Below are 22457 nucleotides of genomic sequence, written 5' to 3'. Positions count from 1 at the left end.
ACTTGGGCACCAGCGATCATAATATGGTAAGCTTCAAATTAATATTCAATAGAACATTTCAAAGGGGAAATGCTAAAACCTGGAATTTTAGGAAAGCTGATTTCAATAAATTAAGGGAAGAGCTTAAATGTGTAGATTGGGACAAAGTCATGGTAACTGGAGATACTGAACATAAATGGGGAAAGTTTAAGGATATACTGCTAGAGTCCTGTAAAAAACGTATACCCTCTGGTAATAAAATGTTCCGGAATAAAAAGAAACCACTATGGATAAATAAGACTGTACAGAGTATATTAAAACAAAAACAAAGGGCGTTTAAAATCTTGAAGGCTGAGAATACAGAAATAGCATTTCAGGAGTATAAAGATATCAATAGGAAATGCAAAAAAGAAATCAAACAAGCAAAACTAGCTACTGAAACAAAAATCGCCAATGACATTAAAATAAATCCCAAAATCTTTTATAAATACATTAATGCCAAAAGGAAAACAAAGGATAGTATTGGCCCCTTAAAATATAACAACAAGTTAGTTATAGAGGACAAACAAAAGACTGAGATATTAAATAGGCATTTCTCATCTGTGTTCACCAAGGAACTGATGGTACCAGGGATCATTCAACAAGTGAAAAATCAAAGTTCCCCACCAGATATAATTAATTTAACACAAGAAGAAGTACGCCTACGTCTGAGTAAATTAAACATTGACAAATCCCCAGGGCCAGATGGCATACATCCACGAATATTGAGGAAATTGAGCTCCGTAATTGACAGACCGCTGTATCTCATCTTTTTAGACTCACTTGTAACAGGGTTGGTGCCTCAGGATTGGAGGATTGCTGATGTGGTACCGATATTTAACAAAGGTAAGAGGGTAGATCCAGGCAACTACAGTCCAGTAAGCCTGACATCAGTAGTATGCAAAGTTTTTGACGGCATTTTAAGGGATGACATGCAATAATATGTTGCAGAAAATAATATAATAACTGACAGACAGCATGGATTCATGAAAGATAAGTCGTGTCTAACCAACCTGTTGGGGTTCTATGAGGGGGTAAGTGCAAACATGGATATTGGTAATGCAGCTGATTTGATTTATTTGGACTTTGCAAAGGCATTTGATACTGTACCACATAATAGCCTTATACTAAAGCTCCAGAAGCAAGGACTAGGGGAAACTATATGCAACTGGGTAAGGAATTGGCTAAAAGATAGGAAACAAAGAGTAGTCATAAATGGTATATTCTCTAAATGGGCCATAGTCAGCAGTGGGGTGCCGCAGGGATCTGTGCTTGGACCAATTCTTTTTAATCTCTTTATTAATGACCTTGTGGATGGGATTGATAGTAAAGTGTCAGTCTTTGCTGATGACACCAAACTTTGTAGGATATTAAAAACTGAAATTGATAGTACAATATTACAAAAAGATCTGGATAATATATCAAAATGGGCAGATACTTGGCAAATGAGATTTAATGTTGATAAATGTAAAGTAATGCACCTAGGACGTAGTAATCCTATAACTGCGTATACATTAAATGGAAGTAAACTCGGGACTACAGAACAGGAGAAGGACTTGGGTATTCTCATTACAAATAAGCTGAGCAGCAGCACTCAATGTCAGGCAGCAGCTGCTAAAGCACACAAGATTCTAGGGTGTATAAAAAGAGAGATTAGATCCCGTGATCCCAACGTATTGTTACCCCTCTATAAATCACTTGTAAGGCCACATCTGGAATATGGGGTCCAGTTTTGGGCTCCACATTTTAAAAAGGACATTCAGAAGTTAGAGTCAGTTCAAAGGCGGGCAACTAGACTATTACAAGGAATGGAAGGCCTCCCATATGATGAGAGGTTGAAAAAGTTAGATATGTTTAGCTTAGAAAAAAGACGTCTCAGAGGAGATCTCATTTATATGTATAAATACATGTGTGGTCAATATAAAGGACTGGCGCATGACTTATTTCTTCCAAGGACAGTACTAAGGACCAGGGGGCACTCACTGCGAGTGGAAGAAAAGCGATTCCAACAGCTAAATAGGAAAGGGTTCTTTACAGTTAGAGCAGTCAGACTGTGGAATGCCCTACCACAAGAGGTAGTAATGGCAGATACTATAACAGCTTTTAAAAAAGGGCTGGATGATTTCCTCAGTACACACAACATTGTTGGTTATAAGTGACTTGGTAACCAGGTGTAGAACTGGTGGAGGAAGGTTGAACTAGATGGACCTAGGTCTTTTTTCAACCTTAGTAACTATGTAACTATGTAACTATCTATACATTGCGAGGGAGTGTTAAAGTATTGTGTTGTGGGTATTACACAGGGTGTTTAGTCCTTAGTGATCACGTAATATGACACTGACCCCGATGCATTATAATCTGTATTTAATATCCACAACATAATAGTTTGGCTGTTTCTTCACAGTGCAGCATCAGTGTCCTCTATTTATCACGTATTCAGTATTTTACCTTCTTAGAGAGTTGACTCATTGTGAAGCTCACAATACTTTCACCGTTGACTTCAAGTAGTCGCGCTCCTTGAGGAATACCAGCTTTTTGTGCAGCCCCCCCATCTTCAACTGTGAGCAGAAATGTCCCACGTACACCTTGAACAAAACAAAATGATAACACAAAAAATGACTATTTATTGACTTTAGTGCTCTGTGAATTATAGTCTAAGGCCAGGCTGATACATTTTACATTTGTTGTTGAATTTCATTTATATAATCCAAATTTAAATGAGGCAAGAACGTAGAGTATAGAGAGCAGTAAGTGAAGGCCTATTAGTTGGTATCATAAGAAGTAAGATACCCACAGCAGATTTTAGCCATAATTCATCTCTGTAATATACCACTTATTGAAAATACTCTCCAATTTTAAGAATAGAGCGATTTTTAATTCTATTGTGTTCAGCTTGTTACCTAGGTTACCAGCCTCCCTGCAGTCTCAGAGTGGACAGTTTCCTAGGTGAGGAGCGTGCACTAGCTTCTGGTGCCTGGATCACTGTAAGCTGCCTCTGCTAGCAGCATGGGGGAGCAGTTTAGGCCGGTGGCTCAGCCATTGTTCATTTTCTTAGGTGCACCTCCCCCCAATAAGTAGTGCGCTCCTGAAGAAAGATTATACCTCTGTAATTTTTTGTGGCGGTGTAGGTCAGTTGGACTATGTTTTTACTCTGATTTTGGGTGAAAAGACAGCCACACTAAAACGGTGTTTTCCACTTTTTTGAAAAATGGTGCCTATATGATTGGACTCATATAAAATAGCAAAATTAGATAGTACTCACTAACCCTGGGTCCATCACACACTCTCCACTGTTGTTTTTGTCTCAGGACTTTGGGTGTAGAGGTGAAATTACAATTAACATGACTGCTGCAGCCATTCACTGAAATTAATTGCTCTACCAGTGTAGACAGAAGAGATTAATGATTGGCTGCAGCACTGAGTTTAGCTGTCAAAATGGTGTTATTACTGGAGCCAAAACAATAAGACAGAAACAGAGGAGAAGAGTCTTGCCTGGACCAGGGGAGGTTAAAAACTATTTTATTTCAAATCTGTTTTATTGATGAAACTGTTGTCAACATACAAACATACCATTTGTGCCATTACAATACATGAACATCATTTTCTCAATGCCAGGATAACATCCAGAAATTGTTACATTACTAAATTTCTTGGAATTCTTCAAATTATCTTTGTGCTATTACCATACAACCACTTATAAATTATAGGTCAGAATTCCCACTTCTTTTGACTTCCTGTATCCTAATATACTCATTCTCCTTGTATGTCTATTGTCTTATGAATTATTGATAAATCTTTTCATATAAAAAATGAAACTAGAAAAATGCAGATTAATGTTCAGAAAAGAAAGAAAAGAAAGAAAGAAGAGGAAAGATACAAGCAAAGAAGAGGAAATTAGAGAGAAGGGGGGAGAGGGGGGAAAGCAAGAAAAGAAAAAAGGGGGGGGGAGGAATGAGACTCCCCACTGTTTCTCAGTTCAAAAAGCTCGCCAAACTCTCCACAAACTCTGGGGACTCCATGAACATAATCCATGGTCCCCAAACTGTAGTAAATGTTTTTGTGTTCCCATTTAGTTCTGCTGTCAGCTCCTCCATTCTCTGGAGGTTTGTCATCTCCTCCAACCAATCCAGCACCGTAGGGCATCTAGTCTGTTTCCAAAATCGTGGGATAATCATACGGGCAGCCACCAGGTAAAATCGCAACATGTCCCTTTTTTGTGTTTTAATAGCTCCTGGGAGCATAGAAAGAAGGGCAACCTGGGGGGACTTTTCTATTTCACCTCCGCTCATCTTTTTGTACAGGTAGAACATTGAGTCCCAAAAGGGTTGCAGCTTAGTACAGCTCCACCATATGTGTAGCATTGTACCTGTGTCTGTGCCACACCTCCAGCACACATCAGACACAGAGGGAAATATAGCATGTAATTTAGTCGGGTAATGGTACCACCTTGAGAGAATTTTATAACTTTTCTCTTGAGTGGCGCACGCCAAGGAAAGCTTGTGCTCCAATCGTCCTCTGGAATATCCTCTCCCAGTTCCTCTCCCCACCTACAGACAAAGTGAGGTTTATCCACCCTATTTCTCTGGTTCAGCATTTTATAAATGAGTGAGATGCCATGTCCAGGTGATGACCCCTGTAAAAATACTTTCTCAAAAGGAGTAGGGGGTGTCCTCATCCTTCTCTCCCTGTACTGGTATGAGAGGAAAGATTTGAACTGCATATATTCCATCCAGGAAATCTCTCTCCCTGTGGCCTGCATGGAGGTATAAGTTGGTAGGGTGTGTCCCTGGAGCACGTGACAAAAACGAGTATCATCCGCCCGAGTAAATCCCCTGAATCTATGGGAGTGGAGTCCTGGGGGGAACTTCTTATTACCGAATACGGGGGTAAGTGGGCCCTGCTCCTGAGAGAGAGATCCCTTTTTTATCTCTCCATCCCACATCCCCATCGCTGTCCGCGTGAACTCCATTCCCTACGCTATCTGGAGTTAAAAACTATTTTGATGTATATGAATTTTAGAATTTGGGCAACGCGTTTTTAAAAGTGGGAAAACCCCTTTTAAGCTTTATTTACATTCAAGAAAACCTATAATGGCCCCAAAATGATATGGAGCTGATCTACTCAAAGTAATAAAAACCTACATAAAGAGGAGTATTAAGCCAATGAGGAAGCAAATGTGTATATAAAACACAACTTTATTAGGAATAAAAAAGAAAGGTTAAAATAAGAGCGGTGAGTCAAAAGAAACCCAACAGAGATGTTGGTCTACAAGATAAATTAATATAAATTAAAAATTATAATTACAGTCTCTTGTACATGACTATTTATAAAAATAGCAACAAAAAGAGGATAATATCCTCCAAAAATTAAGTATTACTCACAGTAAGTTGGGCTGCAGTGTATACATCGCCCAGGCCAAAAACTAATGCTCTACCAAGATACAGCTAAACCCCCACTAAAGTGGAAGTATCACAGGTGCAGGGGAAGCAAATCACACACACACCTCCATGGAATGGAGGGGGGCGAATGCTAGATGATAAAACTGCACACTAGTGGCTTGCATAGAGCGCTGTTCACATATGCAGATAACACAGTCACAAACCTGCAGCTTATTAGGTGACGCCCATACTATTAGATCAGGCGGGCTGCCAAGCCGTACCCCACCTGTGTATCATGCACGAACAGACACTCTACAATGCAAGGCCCAGCAGAAAGGGGCCTGGCTGTATCCTGTACAAACAGTACAAATGGGCCTTGCATTGTAGAGTGTCTGTCCGTACATGATACACAGGTGGGATACGGCTTGGCAGCCCGCCTGATCTAATAGTATGGGCGTCACCTAATAAGCTGCGGGTTTGTGACTGTGTTATCTGCATATGTGAACAGCGCTCTATGCAAGCCACTAGTGTGCAGTTTTATCATCTAGCATTCGCCCCCCCTCCATTCCATGGAGGTGTGTGTGTGTGATTTGCTTCCCCTGCACCTGTGATGCTTCCACTTTAGTGGGGGTTTAGCTGTATCCAGGTAGAGCATTAGTTTTTGGCCTGCGCGATGTATACACTGCAGCCCAACTTGCTACATGACTATTTAAAATACTTTTTAGTGCAGGGCACCACATCAATATTTAAATTTAATATCCAGAAGATAAAGAAAAAGTGCACAATTGCTCCAATATAAAAATAATATATTTTATTAATTAATTGAAACTAAACATCAACTGGAATTATTTACCACAAAGTAAGGGAATTTAAATGCATATGAAATTTAAATAGATATGAAAAACTCTAAAGTGAATAATTAATTGCATTATATAGATGGCAATAATGTGCTGATAAATGACCCAAGTAAGAGTCTAGATGGAAAAAAGTGTAATAAAAAAGTCAAGGGAATTACTGAAAACTTGACCGAACCACTGTGACAATGCAAAAATGGCAAAGAATGAAATGCAAAAAGGATACAAAGAAGAAAATGTATCAACCACAACAGTGTTGAAGTATTGGCCCAAAGGGAGCATATTATTAGAGATCACTAATACTGCATAAAAACCCCAATAATTCAAGTGAATAAGGTCCATAAGGGTGTAAATGTAAAAACACACAGTGTCTAAATGTATTGTAAAAATTTGCATAGGGTGAAAAGCAAGTGTTAGTCATCAAAGTGTAAAAAATGAAAGGTGGACCAAGAGGAGAGTTGGAACAGACAACCTTAAAACGGGTCTGATGTCCCCCCCGACGTGCATTTTGTTCAGTGCTTTTTCCAGGGGATGAGTAAAACATGTAATGTAGGGGTATTTACATCGACATTCACCTATATAATGCAGCGGTTCTATCGGCGCTCTGTCTCCATGCGGCCATATCCGGAAGTGCAGTGCTCAACATCTCAATCAGAGGAGAAGCAGAACGGGAGAATGCAGACCAATGGGGGCAGCATATGAAGATGATGATATAAAGTGCAAGTGCATGTAAAATAACCCCTGAATGTGGATAACAACAACATAGCCGGAATTAGTGAATAGATAAAGGGACATGCGACTATTAAGGTGCAATTGCAAACACAAATATAATTAAATAATACCAGTATACATTCATAAATATATACATATATTTATGTATTAAAATGAAAGTAAAAAATCCCAGGTAAGTAAAAAAGATGCAATCACAAAGTGCAATGTGCATTTTATGTAGACAATGGAGTGCAGGCTGAACAACAAAAGTCTATCTTCTGTGTGATGTTCCACTTTCCGGGATTTTGCAGCAATTTCTCCACTTTCTGCACCTTTCAGTCTTTTGTTGTTCAGCCTGCACTCCATTGTCTACATATAATGCACATTGTACTTTGTGCTTGCATCTTCTTTTCTTACCTAGGATTTTTTGCTTTCATTTTAATATATACGTACACTAGAGATCAAAATTAGAGAACAAACTATGATCACTTTCTTTTTTCAGAAATAATGTAATCTACATTGATGAACATTTGAAGGTTTTTATAAGGTGTACACCATGCCATTAGAACAGTGTTTTACAAAAGATCCAAAGTTTATCAACATAAAACATTTATTTTGCCCAAAATGTGATGATCAGAATTAGAGAACAACAATGACTGTAACAAAGAGAAAGATAATAACTACATTTCCTGAAGGTAACAACAGTCACCAGTCAGTAGGACGTGCACAGGCCTTTGCTTTGAATGATTTCAGCACATCACTAGCAGCATAAAAAAATTGTTTGCAGCACCTTAGGTGAAATACTAAATCTAGGATAAGGGTCTGCAAGTAAAATCCAAGGGATCCTCTTGTTTACCATGTCACAGAAGAAACGTACTAGAAAAAAGTGCCGACACTTTCTAATCTTATAGTCTGAACTGGTGCATACTGAACATGATGTACGATATCCAAAATAGCAGTTGCACTCAAGTAAAGGGAAGGAGGAAAAACAAGAAAGTAGATGGTGAATACGCATTACTGCTAAGAAAACATTAAAAACGTTCTTTTAAAAATATCAGTTACTTAGCAAATAAAGGTGGCCAAATTTACTTTTGCCCAGTTACCACATCAAGGTGTTACTCTCATCTGGGTCCTAATCTAAATACTATGCCTCTCTTGTCCAAACTGAACTGTTATATGGGCTAGAATAGAACCTGCAAAAGGAAAATTAAAAACACCTGAAATAACTGGGAGGAGTGCGCAGACAAAGGACATGACTCTATAATACAAACTAGATAAAATTGACAGCACTTCCTAATCTCATAGTCTGAACTGGTGCATACTGAACATGACATACAATATTCAAGTAACTCATATTTAAAAAAAAATAATCTTTTTTCCTTAGCAGTAATGCGTATTCACATTCCAATATTCACCATCTACATTCTTGTTTTTTTCTCCTTCCCTTTACTTGACTGCAACTGCTATTTTTGAATACAGAAGAATCGTAGACAGCATCCTGGGGTGTTTTAAAATTTTTCTTTAATCCACCAAGTCAGGCAACATTTCACCGTACAATTGTAGGGTGAAACGTTGCTTGACTTGGTGGATTTAAGAACAATTGAAAATAAACCTAGGATGCTGTCTACTTTTCTTCTTCAGCACCTCACTAGTCTCTCACAGTGTCTGGTGTGATTTTGGTCCACTCTTCTTCAAGTCTCATTCCACAGTTCTTTGACTGTTGTGGGTTTCTTGGCCATAACTTTATCACCAAGGATTTTCCACAGGTTTTCTATTTGGTTTAGATCAGGAATCAGGGCTGGCCATTTCATTGCTTTACTTTTTTCTGTTTCAAGGAGCTGCTTCACCCGATTTTGCAGTGTGACAGGGGGCATTGTCCTGCATGAAAATTGCTGGCTGTTGAAGCATGAATGCAAGTAAGGAACCACATGTTGTTGAAGAATGTTCTGGTACACACTTGCATTCACTCTGATGTGACGCCCCTGACCTGGTCAGGCACCACTGAGCACTGCACCCATGCTGGGTCAGTACAACACAGGTAATCCCAGAGGCTGACTAGGGTGTGGACACACACAAACACTTAGAACCAGGAATACACACATCTTAGAGGGGACCCCTGGGCGGACCCAGGGAGGGGGCGTAGTCCTCGCATCCCAGCTAGTGGTGGGTGTGGGACTGGAGACAGGGAGTTGTGCAGAGGCAGCCGAAGGACTAAGAGTACAGGAGCCGCATCTGGAGGGCAGAGCAGAGGAGCAGGGCCCTGCCAGACACTGTACCAGTCAGTGGCTGCTGGCGGGGGAGAACGGCTACCCAGTGGTGCTGCCTGAAATCCACCTAAGCAGTAGCAAGAGGTGGAGCGTAAGGGGACCGCCGGTAGACTGAGCCCGCACGGGGTTACAGGTCCCCAGAGCACCTCACCATCCTAATCCACGCTGCCCGCAAACGGGCCAGAAAGGGGAGAACGGCGTATGCGACTTCCCTGGGTGATCCCAGCAAGACTTCAGGTCGGGGTCACCTCAAAACAAGAAGGGCAAGGAAGGCGAGTCAGCAGTCACCCCTACATCAGCCGAAGGGATACCTGGTTCCACCTGGTTCACCATAGCATCGCCCGGATTGACTCACAGTTACCCTCTGAAAGTGAGTAAAAACCCTGAAAGACATTGCTGTCTGTGTGTGAGTTCTTCTGCGACCTGTGGTACTACACACTTACACTGAGCCCTGGGGCCAGCCTCATTCTCGGGAGGCCACAACAACTGACTGCATTTTCCATCAGCCCCAGGTGCTCCCCAAACTGCAGTGGCAGTCACCCCCTGACCGCAAAAAACGAGAGTGGCGTCACGATTCCTATAGAAGGTAACCTGACCTACCTGTGGCCAGAAGATTCCCTGCACTGTGGCGTCCCCGAACAGGAACAGCGCTCCTGGGGCGGCACACTGACATGTAGCTGTATGAGAGGTCCAACTCCTGCTGCAGAAAACATTTCCAAACCATGACACTTCCTCCACCGCCTTTCACGGACTTCTTAGCACACTTTGGGTTCAGTCTTTCCCCAGTTTGTCGATGAACATAATGTTTCCATTTGACCCAAATAAATTAAACTTGCTTTCATCACTAAAATGAACTGTGGACCACTTCTCCTCTGTCCATACAACATGCTCCTCATCAAAGTAGAGTTTAACCTTTTCATTCTTTCTGCTGATGAGAGGTTTGGTCACTGCAGAATGGCCTTTCAGTCCAAATACTCTTAAGCGTTGTGACACTGTATAAAGAGACAGATCCTTACCCTGTTCAGTGCTGAACTGACAAGCAATTCCAGCTGCAGTGTTGAAACGATTACCCATTGAGATTCTCTGCATTATCCTGCCTCTCTTTGCATTTGTCTTTCGAGGGTGACCAGCCTTCCTGGGGGACTTTGAAAAATATTGTAAATATGCAATATTCTTAAAATCACAGACTTGGAAAGACCAACTTCTCTTGCAATGGCTGATAGAGTCAACCTTTTGTCCTTCATCAGGACTACCTGGAGCCGGAGGGTTTCTGTCACTTTGGTACAGCACACCATTTTTGCAAAATCAGTGCAAACTGGAAAATTAAATAGGGTTTGTCAAACAATTAAAGAAATTAGCACTTAGTGCCAGATTAACACCAATAACTTGCAGGTATCTGAAACTGTTCTCTAATTTTGATCAATGTTCTTTTTCATTTATCTCATTTACATTTTTATTATGTGCTTTACAATAAATTCAATTTATGAACTGAGCTTCAAATACTGTGCGTTTACTCATGTTAGGATACAATCACATAGGACGACACAATGACCTTATTTAGGAAATTGTGAGTTGTTCTCTTTTTTTTTTATCTCCAGTGTACAGTATGTATAGATTTATGTATGTGTACTGGTATTATTTCATTATATTTGTGTTTGCCATAGCGCCTTAATCGTCAAAAGTTCTTTATCTATTCACTAATTCCGGCCATGTTATCGTTATCTACATTCAGGGGTTATTTTACATGCACTTGCAGTCATCATCATCTTCTATTGTTGCCCCCAGCGGTGTGCGATCTCTCGTTAAGCTCCTGCTCTGGTTGCAGACAGGTCTTAGGGCTTTCTCACTTCCTGCCCACACTGTTATGACTCAGTGACCGATAAGGATCAGAAAAGGGACAAAAATTCAAAAACCCAAAAAGTAACCAGAGTGGCTGGTACCTTAACGGACTGCAGACCTAATACTGACATACAACTAGAAGTAGCCGTGGGGCGTGCCTATGATAACCTAGATGCCTCGACAAAGCCGGAAAGCTAAATAATCTTACAGAGAGAAATATTAGAAAAGCTAATCTGCCTCGGAGCAGTTCCCAAAGATATAGATAGCCACCCACATGTAACGACTACGGTGATATAAGAAAACACAATACATACCTGGAAAACAGATTCAGCAAAGATGAGGTCCAAGCTATCTGCATAGGAAAGGATAGGAAAAAGCACTGTCTGCAGCCGTAAAAACCCTAATAAATCTCAGCATGCCTGATATGAAACAATGCCCTGAGCCCACACAGGCTCACGCCCACTAAATCAGGACTCTGGTGTTACTGGGATCCAAAAAACACTAATATAGTTGAGGGACTGAATTTAATACCAAACATGACTAAACACAATACATACCAGAACATGGAGCTAGGTATACAGACACTCCCAGCAGGGAATGATCCAACTCCACCAAGAACTCCACACAGGAAAAATCAGGAATCAAGCATTAGTATCAAAACAGAAAAAACTACAAGAAAGTGAAAACAATAAGCAGGGGTACAAAGACAAACTTATCTGAGAGGAGTTCTGGTAGAGAGAAGGGCTGGTTACAGAATGTCCTTAGCACACAGGAGACCATTGAGCACCGGCAAGTAACAGGAGAAAACTACTCAGTTATATAGGCCCAATCTGAATGACCTGATTGCCAGTCCTCCACAGGTGTCTGGCTCTCATTCCACAAATCAACTCCACCGCCAGCACTGACCACAAGAGGGAGCACCAAACTGGAAAATGTATTCACAACAGTACCCCCCCTTGAGGAGGGGTCACGAAACCCTCACCAGAACCCCCGGGTTTGTCAGAATGGGTTCAATGAAAAGCATGGATCAAGCGATCAGCATGTATGTTTGAAGCAACCACCCAAGAATTATCCTCCTGAACATAACCTTTCCACTTGACCAGATACTGGAGTTTCCGTCTGGTAATATGGGAATCCAAAATCTTTTCCACTACATATTCCAGATCGCCTTCGACCAACACAGGATCAGGAGGCACAGCCATGGGCACCACTGGTTCAACATATTTTTTCAACAAAGACTTATGAAAGACATTATGAATCTTAAAAGTCTCTGGAAGAGCCAAACGGAAAGAAACAGGATTAATTATCTCCAAAATTTTATAAGGTCCAATAAACCTTGGCTTAAATTTCAGAGAAGAAACTTTCATAGGAACATGTCTGGAAGACAAGCAGACCAAGTCCCCTACCTTAAACCGGGGACCTACAGTCCTACGTTGGTATTTTCCTGGAAGTGGGACAATTTATCCACTACTTGATCCCAAATCTGCTGCATTTTTTTAACTGCAGAATGAACACCTGGACAGGCTGAAGCCTCCATCTGCCCTGAAGAATACTGAGGATGAAACCCGAAATTACAAATGAAAGGAGACATCAAAGTGGCTGAACTAGCTCTATTATTAAGAGCAAACACAGCCAAAGACAAAAAAGAAACCCAGTCGTCCTGATCAGCCGACACAAAATATTTCAAATAGGTTTCCAAAGTCTGATTTGTCCTCTCAGTCTGTCCATTGGTCTGAGGATGAAATGCAGAGGAGAAGGACAACTGAATTCCCAGCCTAGAACAAAAAGCTCTCCAAAATCTAGACACAAACTGGACTCCTCTGTCGGAGACAATGTTTTCAGGGATACCATGCAAACGAACCACCTGACGGAGAAACAAAGGCACCAACTCCGAAGCTGATGGCAACTTAGGCAGTGGCACCAAATGAATCATTTTGGAAAATCTATCACAGATTACCTAAATAACCATCATCCCCTGAGAAACAGGGAGATCAGAAATAAAATCCATTGAGATGTGAGTCCATGGTCTCTTAGGCACCGGCAATGGCAATAACAGTCCACTAGAACGGTTACAACAAGACTTGGATCTAGAACAGATCCCACAGGACTGCACAAAACTCCTCACATCACGAGACAGAGAAGGCCACCAAAAGAACCTACTCACCAAATCCCTGGCGCCAAAAATCCCAGGATGACCAGCCAACACGGAACAATGAATTTCAGACATCACTTTACTCCTCCATTTGTCAGGAACATACAATTTCCCCCCAGGACATCTTTTAGGTTTGTTCTCCTGAAATTACTCAAGAGCAAGTCTCAAATTGTGTGAAATCGCAGAGAGAATCACTCCCTCATGCAGGATGGTAGCAGGCTCGGTCACATCAAGAGAATCAGCAAAGAAACTCCCAGAAAGGTCATCCGCCTTAATATTCTTAGTGTCCAGAATATAAGAGACCACAAAATTAAAGCGCAAGAAAAACAAGGCCCATCTAGCCTGCCTGGGATTCAACCTCTTGGCAGATTCAAGATAGATCAAATTCTTATGATCAGTGAGTACAACAATTTGATGTCTCGCCCCCGCCAGACAATGTCGCCATTCTTCAAAGGCCCACTTCACAGCCAAAAATTCCCGATTCCCCACATCATAGTTTCATTCCAGTGGTGAAAATTTTCGGGAAAAGAAGGCACATGGTCTCATTTTAGAAGTCAAAGGGTCTCTTTGAGACAAGACAGCCCCTGCTCCGATCTCTGACGCAATGATCTCCACCTGGAAGGGAAGAGACACATCAGGCTGCCGCAAGACTGGAGCAGAAGTAAACCTTCTTTTAAGCTCCTGAAAAGCCAAGACTGCCTCTGGAGACCAATTGACAACATTCACTCCCTTTTTGGTCAAATCAGTCAATGGCTTGACAATACTGGAAAAATTGCCTATGAATTTACGATAGAAATCAGAAAAACCCAAAAACGTCTGAAGGGCTTTCAAAGAAGTAGGCTGAACCCAATCACGAATGGCCTGGACCTTGACCGGATCCATTTCAATAGAAGACGGGGACATAATGAACCCCAAATAAGAGAACTTTTGCCAAAAAGACATTTCGATCCCTTGACATTGTCCCTGAGAACCTGAAACACTGTCCGAACCTGTTAAACATGAGAATCCCATTCGTCAGAAAAGATCAAAATATCATCCAAATAGACAATCAAAAATTTGTCAACAAAGTCCCGGAAAATATCATTCATGAAAGATTGAAAGACGGAAGGGGCATTAGTGAGCCCAAAGGTCATCAATAGGTACTCAAAATTCCCCTCAGGGGTATTAAATGCCGTCTTCCATTTATCACCCTGCTTAATGCGAATGAGATTATACGCTCCCCGAAGATCGAGCTTAGTAAACCAACTATCACCCTTCACTCTGGAAAACAGGTCGTAAATCAGAGGCAATGGATACAGATATTTAACTGTAATTTTATAAAGGAGACGATAGTCAATACAGGACTGCAATGACCCATCCTTCTTGGCCACAAAGAAAAAAACAGCACCCAAAGGTGAAGATGAAGGTCTGATGTGACACTTCTCCAAAGTCTCCTTAATATAAATCCACATAGCAATATGTTCAGGTACAGATAAATTGAAAAGCTGTCCCTTAGGAAATTTACATCCAGGCACCAATTCAATAGCGCAATCATAGTCCCTATGCGGAGGCAAGGACGCAGCCTCGGTCTCATTAAATACATCCATGAAATCTGTCAAATAGTCAGGGACCTCCTGTGTCTGAGATGAAATAGACAAAACAGGAATGTCATTATGCACACATTGGCAGCACCAACTAGTCACAGACAAGGATGTCCAATCCAGAACTGTATTATGGGTTTGCAACCAAGGGAATCCCAATACCAAAATGTCATGCAAATTATGCAAGACCAAAAACTTACAAACCTCCTGATGGTCAGGTGTGACTCGCATCGTCACCTGGGTCCAAAACTGGGGCTTATTTTCAGCTAAAGGAGTAGCATCAATACCCCTCAAAGGGAAAGGAGCATGCAAAGGTACCATAGGAAAACCACAACGCTCAGCAAACCCAAAATCCATCAAGTTCAGGGCAGCTCCTGAATCAATAAAAGCCATAGCAGGAAATGACGATAGGGAACAGATTAAAGAAACCTACAAAAGAAACTTAAACTTTATATCGCCCAAAGTAAATGAACGGGCAAATCGTTTCTCGCGCTTAAGGTAGACAGAAATAGTATGAGAGGCGTCTCGACAGAAGAAACATAGCTTATTTTGCAGTCTAAAATCCTGCCATTCTGCCCTAGAAAGGACCCTATAAGACTTCATAGGCTTCGGAGACCGCTCTGAGAGCGACACCTTTGCTCGCATTGTTTTACGTTCACGTAAACGTCTGTAAATCTGAATGGCCAATGACATAGAGGCATCGAGACCAGAGAGAAAAGCCCACCATAACATCCTTAACAGGCTCTGTCAACCCCTTCCGAGAGAGAGCCGCAAGAGCTGCATCATCCCACTCAGTAAGGACCGCCCACTTACGAAACGTCTGACAATATACCTCTGCAGGTTCCTGACCCTGGATCAAAGCCAATAAAATTTTCTCGGCTTGATCAACAGCATTAGGTTCATCATATAACAACTCTGGAGCCTGAAAAAAAAACCACATCAGCAAGAGCAGGATCTTCAGGCGCCAGGGAAAAAGTCCAATCATGGGGGTCACCACGCAGCAGGGAGATAACAATTTGAACTCGCTGCCTGGAAGACCCTGAGGACTTTACTTTCAAGGCGAAAAATAACTTACAATTTTTCTTGAAGTTCAAAAATTTAGACCGTTAACCTGAGATGTAAGCTGATCAACTCGCTGAGCTAATTGTGTAACATAGCAGTACAAGATCCTCCACGGCACCCAGAGAAAAAGAAGAAAAAACACACGCAAAAAAAAAATTCTGACACACTTTTTTTTTTTCCTTCTTTTGAGTACCCTGGAATCTTAGTTAAGGCCAGTGCTACTGTTATGACTCAGTGACCGAGGAGGATCAGAAAAGGGACAAAAATGTGGAAACCCAAAAAGTAACCAGAGTGACTGGTACCTTAACGGACTGCAGACCTAATGCTGACACACAACTAGAAGTAGCTGTGGGACGTGCCTACGATGACCTAGACGCCTCGACAAAGCCGAAGAACTAAATAATCTTACAGAGAGAAATATTAGAAAAGTTAATCTGCCTCAGAGTAGTTCCCAAAGATATAGATAGCCCCCACATGTAAAGACTACGGTGATATAAGAAAACACAATATATAGCTAGAAAACAGATTCAGCAAAGATGAGGACCAAGCTATCTGTCTGCAGCCGTAAAAACCCTAATAAATCTCAGCATGCCTGATATGAAACAATAGCCTGAGCCCACACAGGCTCACCACCACTAAATCAGGACTCTGGTGTTACTGGGATCCAAAAAACACTAATATAGTTGAGGGACTGAATTTAATATCAAGCATGACAAAACACAATACATAGCAGAACATGGAGCTAGGTATATTTGTTAAAAATAGGATTGACGTATCCACTTAGCCAGTGTATAATGATTGAAGAAATATATAGGTGTAAAACCATATGTGGGTTTATTCAATAAAGGTTAAAAATCATTACAGAAAAATAATGCTTGATTTTAGTTAGAATTGAGTTAAGAGAGAAAAAGATAGAGAAAAAGAGTCCATTATCTTACATAGCAGTGATGTTATGGCAAGCAGTCTTCCATCTGGTTCATCTGGCCTGAGAATGGTCCCATTCTACCCTATGAAGTGTATTAAAGCTTAAATACAATTCACCACACCCTCTTTTACTCACTTATCTATTTAAATGGTCTTAAAACATGTTTTCAAGAACCCAATATAACTCGTTCCCAATTTTAACCATGCATTAAGCCATTGTTACGTGGTCCGAAATCTGCAAAGTAAGTGTCATGCGCAGTACAGATTTCTAAAACCAGCTACTTGACCCCTTGACCTTAAAAAAGTATAGAAACTCTTTGAGGCTTGTTGACCTTAGACCTAATGTAATACTTAGAAGGCCTTCAATGCTATTCCAGACCTTGACTTGTTGATCTTTGCCCTAGTATATAGAAAAATAGCACTGAGTTGTCAGCCAGCTTTGATTTATCTTGTCAGATGCTAGTTAGAATTAGAATAGATTAGCTAGTTCTTCAACTCACACATTTACACACGTCTAAGGGATGAGGCTAATCATACAAGCTAAGGCCTGCATGCAGAGATATACTATGAAACAAATATTCATAATAAACTCACTATTTTACAGTATACAGACACTCCCAGCAGGGAATGATCCAACTCCACCAAGAACTCCACACAGGAAAAATCAGGAATCAAGCATTAGTATCAAAACAGAAAAAACTACAAGAAAATGAAAACAATAAGCAGGGGTACAAAGACAAACTTATCTGAGAGGAGTTCTGGTAGAGAGAAGGGCTGGTTACAGAATGTTCTCAACACACCGGAGACCATTGAGCACCGGCAAGTAACAGCAGAAAACTACTCAGTTACATAGGCCCAATCTGAATGACCTGATTGTTAGTCCTCCACAGGTGTCTGGCTCTCATTCCACAAATCAACTGCACCACCAGCACTGACCACAAGAGGGGGCCCCAAACTGGAAAATGTATTCACAACACCACACCTTCATACGTCTGATGTGGGCTGGCAGCGGTGACATCAGACGCCGAGCACCACATTTACAGATATGGCCTCATGGAGACAGAGCGCAGTTAGAACCGCTGCATTACATAGGTGGGTATCAATATAAATACTCCTATATTACACTCTTTATTCACCCCCTGAAGCACTGAGTGAAACGCACGTTGGGGTGTCATGAGACCCGATTTAAAGTGGTTTATTCCACCTCTCCTCTTGGTCCACCTTGTTTCTTTATTACACTATGGATGACTAAAGGCCACTTTACACGCTGCGATATCGGTAAGGATATCGCTAGCGTGGGTACCCGCCCCCATCGGTTGTATGACACGGGCAAATCGCTGCCCATGGCGCACAACATCGCCCGGACCCGTCACACTACTTACCTGCCTAACAACGTCGCTGTGACCGGCAAACCGCCTCCTTTCTAAGGGGGCGGTCCGTGTGGCATGACAGAGACGTCACTAAGCGGCCTCCCAATCAAAGCGGAGGGGAGGAGTTGAGCGGGACGTAACATCCCGCCCACCTCATTCCTTCCGCATTGCGGGCGGCGGCAGGTAAGGTGAGGTTCCTCGCTCCTGCGGCGTCACACGGAGCGATGTGTGCTGCCGCAGGAGTGACGAACTACATCGTACACGCTGCAGCAGCGATATTTGAGAAGTGACCCCCATGTCAACGAGGAGCGATTTTGGACGTTTTTGTAACGATCCAAAATCGCTCCTAGGAGTCACACACAATGAGATCGCTACAGCGGCCGGATGTGCGTCACAAAATCCGTTACCCCAACGAGATCACTGCAGCGATCTCGTAGCGTGTAAAGCCCGCTTAACACTTGCTTTTCATCCTATGCATATTTTTACAATGCATTTATACACTGTGTATTTTTTACATTTACACCCTTATGGACCTAAAGCCTGCTTTACACGTTGCAATTTCGCATACGATACCGTATGCGATTTGCAACGCCCCCATCGTATGTGTGGCACGTTCAATTTGTTGAACGTGCCGCACAAACGATTAACCCCCGTCACACGTACTTACCTTCCATACGACCTCGCTGTGAGCGGCGAACGTCCACTTCCTGGAATGGGAGGAATGTTCGGCGTCACAGCGACGTCACGCGGTAGCGGCCAATGGAAGCGGAGTGGCGGAGCTGAGCGGGACGTAAACATCCCGCCCACCTCCTTCCTTCCGCATTATCGGCGGCAGCCGTGGGAGGCAGGTAAGTTCTGTTCATCGTTCCCAGGGTGTCACACTGCGATGTGTGCTACCCCGGGTACTATGAACAACCTGACGTGCAATTCTAGAGACAGGTACGATGTGTATGCGATGAACGTTTTAACGTTCAATCGCAATCGCACGTACCTGTCACACACTGCAATGTACCTTACAATGCCGGACGTGCGTCACTTACGACGTGACCCCGCCACATTGTAAGATATATTGCAGCGTGTAAACAAGGCTTTATTCATTTGAATTGTTTGCAATTTTATGTAGTATTAGTGATCCCTAATAATATGTTCCCTTTAGGACAATACTTTAACACTGTGCTGGAGTTGATACATTTTCTTCTTTGCATCCATTTTTGTATCTCATTCTTTGCAGTTTTTGCATTGTTCTAGGTTCTGTCAAGTTTTCAGTGATTCCCTTTGACTTTATTATTCCACTTTTTTCCATTTAGGCTATTATTCGGGTCATTTATCAGCACATTATTGCCTTGTAGTGGATCTTATTTGTTTCGACATATTATGTAGATTTGCACTGTTATATTTTGTTCCCTTTTGTGCATTTTTTTTCCAATGTGGATCCAAACAATGTATTTTTTATTTTTGTTTTCACCTACCTAGAGCATTTAATTCGTCACTTTTCATTTTTCATATACAGTACAGACCAAAAGTTTGGACACACATTCTCATTCAAAGAGTTTTCTTTATTTTCATGACTCTGAAAATTGTAGATTCACATTGAAGGCATCAAAACTATGAATTAACACATGTGGAATGAAATACTTAACAAAAAAGTGTGAAACAACTGAAAATATGTCTTATATTTTAGGTTCTTCAAAGTAGCCACCTTTTGCTTTGATTACTGCTTTACACACTCTTGGCATCATTCTCTTAATGAGCTTCAAGAGGTAGTCAGCGGAAATGGTCTTCCAACAGTCTTGAAGGAGTTTCCAGAGATGCTTAGCACTTGTTGGCACTTTTGCCTTCACTCTGCGGTCCAGCTCACCCCAAACCATCTTGATTGGGTTCATGTCTGGTGGCTGTGGAGGCCAGGTCATCTGGCGTAGCACCCCATCACTCTCCTTCTTAGTCAAATAGCCCTTACACAGCCTGGAGGTGTGTTTGGGGTCATTGTCCTGTTGAAAAATAAATGATGGTCCAACTAAACGGCAAACCGGATGGAATAACATGCCGCTTCAAGATGCTGTGATAGCCATGCTGGTTCAGTATGCCTTCAATTTTGAATAAATCCCCAACAGTGTCATCAGCAAAGCACCCCCACACTATCACACCTCCTCCTCAATGCTTCACGGTGGGAACCAGGCATGTAGAGTCCATCCGTTCACCTTTTCTGCGTCGCACAAAGACACGGTGGTTGGATCCAAAGATCTCAAATTTGGACTCATCAGACCAAAGCACAGATTTCCAATGGTCTAATGTCCATTCCTTGTGGTTTTTAGCCCAAACAAGTTTCTTCTGCTTGTTGCCTGTCCTTAGCAGTGGTTTCCTAGCAGCTATTTTACCATGAAGGCCAGCTGCACAAAGTCTCCTCTTAACAGTTGTTTTAGAGATGTGTCTGCTGCTGGAACTCTGTGTGGCATTGACCTGGTCTCTAATCTGAGCTGCTGTTAACCTGCGATTTATGAGGCTACTGACTCAGATAAACTTATCCTTCGCAGCAGAGGTGACTCTTGGTCTTCCTTACCTAGGGCGGTCCTCATGTAAGCCAGTTTCTTTGTAGCATTTGATGGTTTTTGGGGACACTTTCAAAGTTTTCCCAATTTTTCGGACTGACTGACCTTCATTTCTTAAAGTTATGATGGCCACTCGTTTTTCTTTACTTAGCTGCTTTTTCTTGCTATAATACAATTTTTAACAGCCTATTCAGTAGGACTATCAGCTGTGTATCCACCAGACTTCTGCACAACACAACTGATGGTCTCAACCCCATTTATAAGGCAAGAAATCCCAATTATTAAAAACCTGACAGGGCACACCTGTGAAGTGAAAACTATTTCTGGTGACTACCTCTTGAAGCTCAACAAGAGAATGCTAAGAGTGTGCAAAGCAGTAATCAAAGCAAAAGGTGGCTACTTTTAAGAACCTAGAATATAAGACATTTTCAGTTGTTTCACACTTTTTTGTTAAGTATTTCATTCCACATGTGTTAATTTATAGTTTTGATGCCTTCAATGTGAATCTACAATTTTCAGAGTCATGAAAAAAAAGAAAACTCTTTGAATAAGGTGTGTCCAAACTTTTGGTCTGTACTGTACATGTCATTATCTTGTGGATATCGCTTTTGCGTTTGTTTTGAGTGACGACTAGTGTTGACCGAGTAGTTGACTATTCAAACTCGCTATTCTGTTAGTGAGTAAACTGTCTGCTACTCGCATATTCGTTACGAGTAGCGGACGCAATGTAAGTCAATGGGAAATATTCGCTAAGTACTGTTTGTTCGAATAGTGAATAGGACGGCTTTCAGGTTACGGGTTAAGAAAAATAGATCCAATCCGTCACCGGGATAAAGAATAATAAAGGAGAGCAGTGTTCATAGCAGTGTGATGGCTTACCCCCTGTAGCACTGGCAGTGAACCCAAAGCCTTTTCCCTCATTCCGCACTAGGCAGAGTTTTGGTCTGGGACATGACTCCGGGATATAATGTGTAAGGAGAGATATTGGTGAGGTTTTATCAGCATGCAACTTCTCATAGCTGTGTTCATCAAGGACTGTTAGTGACAAGCGGAGACCACTGGCTTTTACCTTCTGGACGACCTGATGAAATATAAAATACAATTAAGACTGGTAATGAACTGAATCATACTACAAACCGCACAACAACATGAAATGACGGAAGCTGCTCAGACAGACAGCAGTGTGATTGAAGATAATGTTCACAGATCCTATGTATCCTTAGGGGCACTTTGCACACTGCGACATCGCAGGTGCGATGTCGGTGGGGTCAAATTGAAAATGACGCACTTCCGGCATCGCATGCGACATCGCAGTGTGTAAAGGCTGGATGATACGATTAACGAGCGCAAAAGCGTCGTAATCGTATCATCGGTGCAGCGTCGGCGTAATCCATGATTACGCTGACGCGACGGTCCGATGTTGTTCCTCGCTCCTGCGGCTGCACACATCGCTGTGTGTGAAGTCGCAGGAGCGAGGAACGTCTCCTACCGGCGTCACTGCGGCTTCCGTAGGATATGCGGAAGGAAGGAGGTGGGCAGGATGTTGACATCCTGCTCATCTCCGCCCCTCCGCTCTGATTGGCCGCCTGCCGTGTGACGTCGCAGTGACGCCGCACGACCCGCCCCCTTAACAAGGAGGCGGGTCGCCGGCCACAGGGACGTCGCACGGCAGGTGAGTGTGTGTGTGAAGCTGGCGTAGCGATAACTTTCGCTACGCCAGCTATCACCACATATCGTTGCTGCGACGGGGGCGGGC

General features: G+C 42.2%; 1 protein-coding gene across 1 annotated transcript in view; it reads right to left on the bottom strand.

Annotated features, from left to right (window-relative positions):
- Positions 1-22457, bottom strand: part of NHERF4 (NHERF family PDZ scaffold protein 4) — a 131586-nt gene that overhangs the window by 49325 nt on the left and 59804 nt on the right. The window contains exons 5-6 of the mRNA XM_075327664.1: positions 21581-21782; positions 2467-2603 (exon numbers count right to left, since the gene is read on the bottom strand). Coding sequence (XP_075183779.1) covers positions 2467-2603; positions 21581-21782 — 339 coding nt within the window. The remainder of the gene's footprint in view (positions 1-2466; positions 2604-21580; positions 21783-22457) is intronic.

Source organism: Anomaloglossus baeobatrachus, chromosome 11 (assembly GCF_048569485.1).
Source record: "Anomaloglossus baeobatrachus isolate aAnoBae1 chromosome 11, aAnoBae1.hap1, whole genome shotgun sequence".
Classification (NCBI taxonomy): domain Eukaryota; kingdom Metazoa; phylum Chordata; class Amphibia; order Anura; family Aromobatidae; genus Anomaloglossus; species Anomaloglossus baeobatrachus.
The sequence above is the reverse complement of the archived record's forward strand: the minus strand, read 5'-3'. Positions and strand labels throughout refer to the sequence as shown.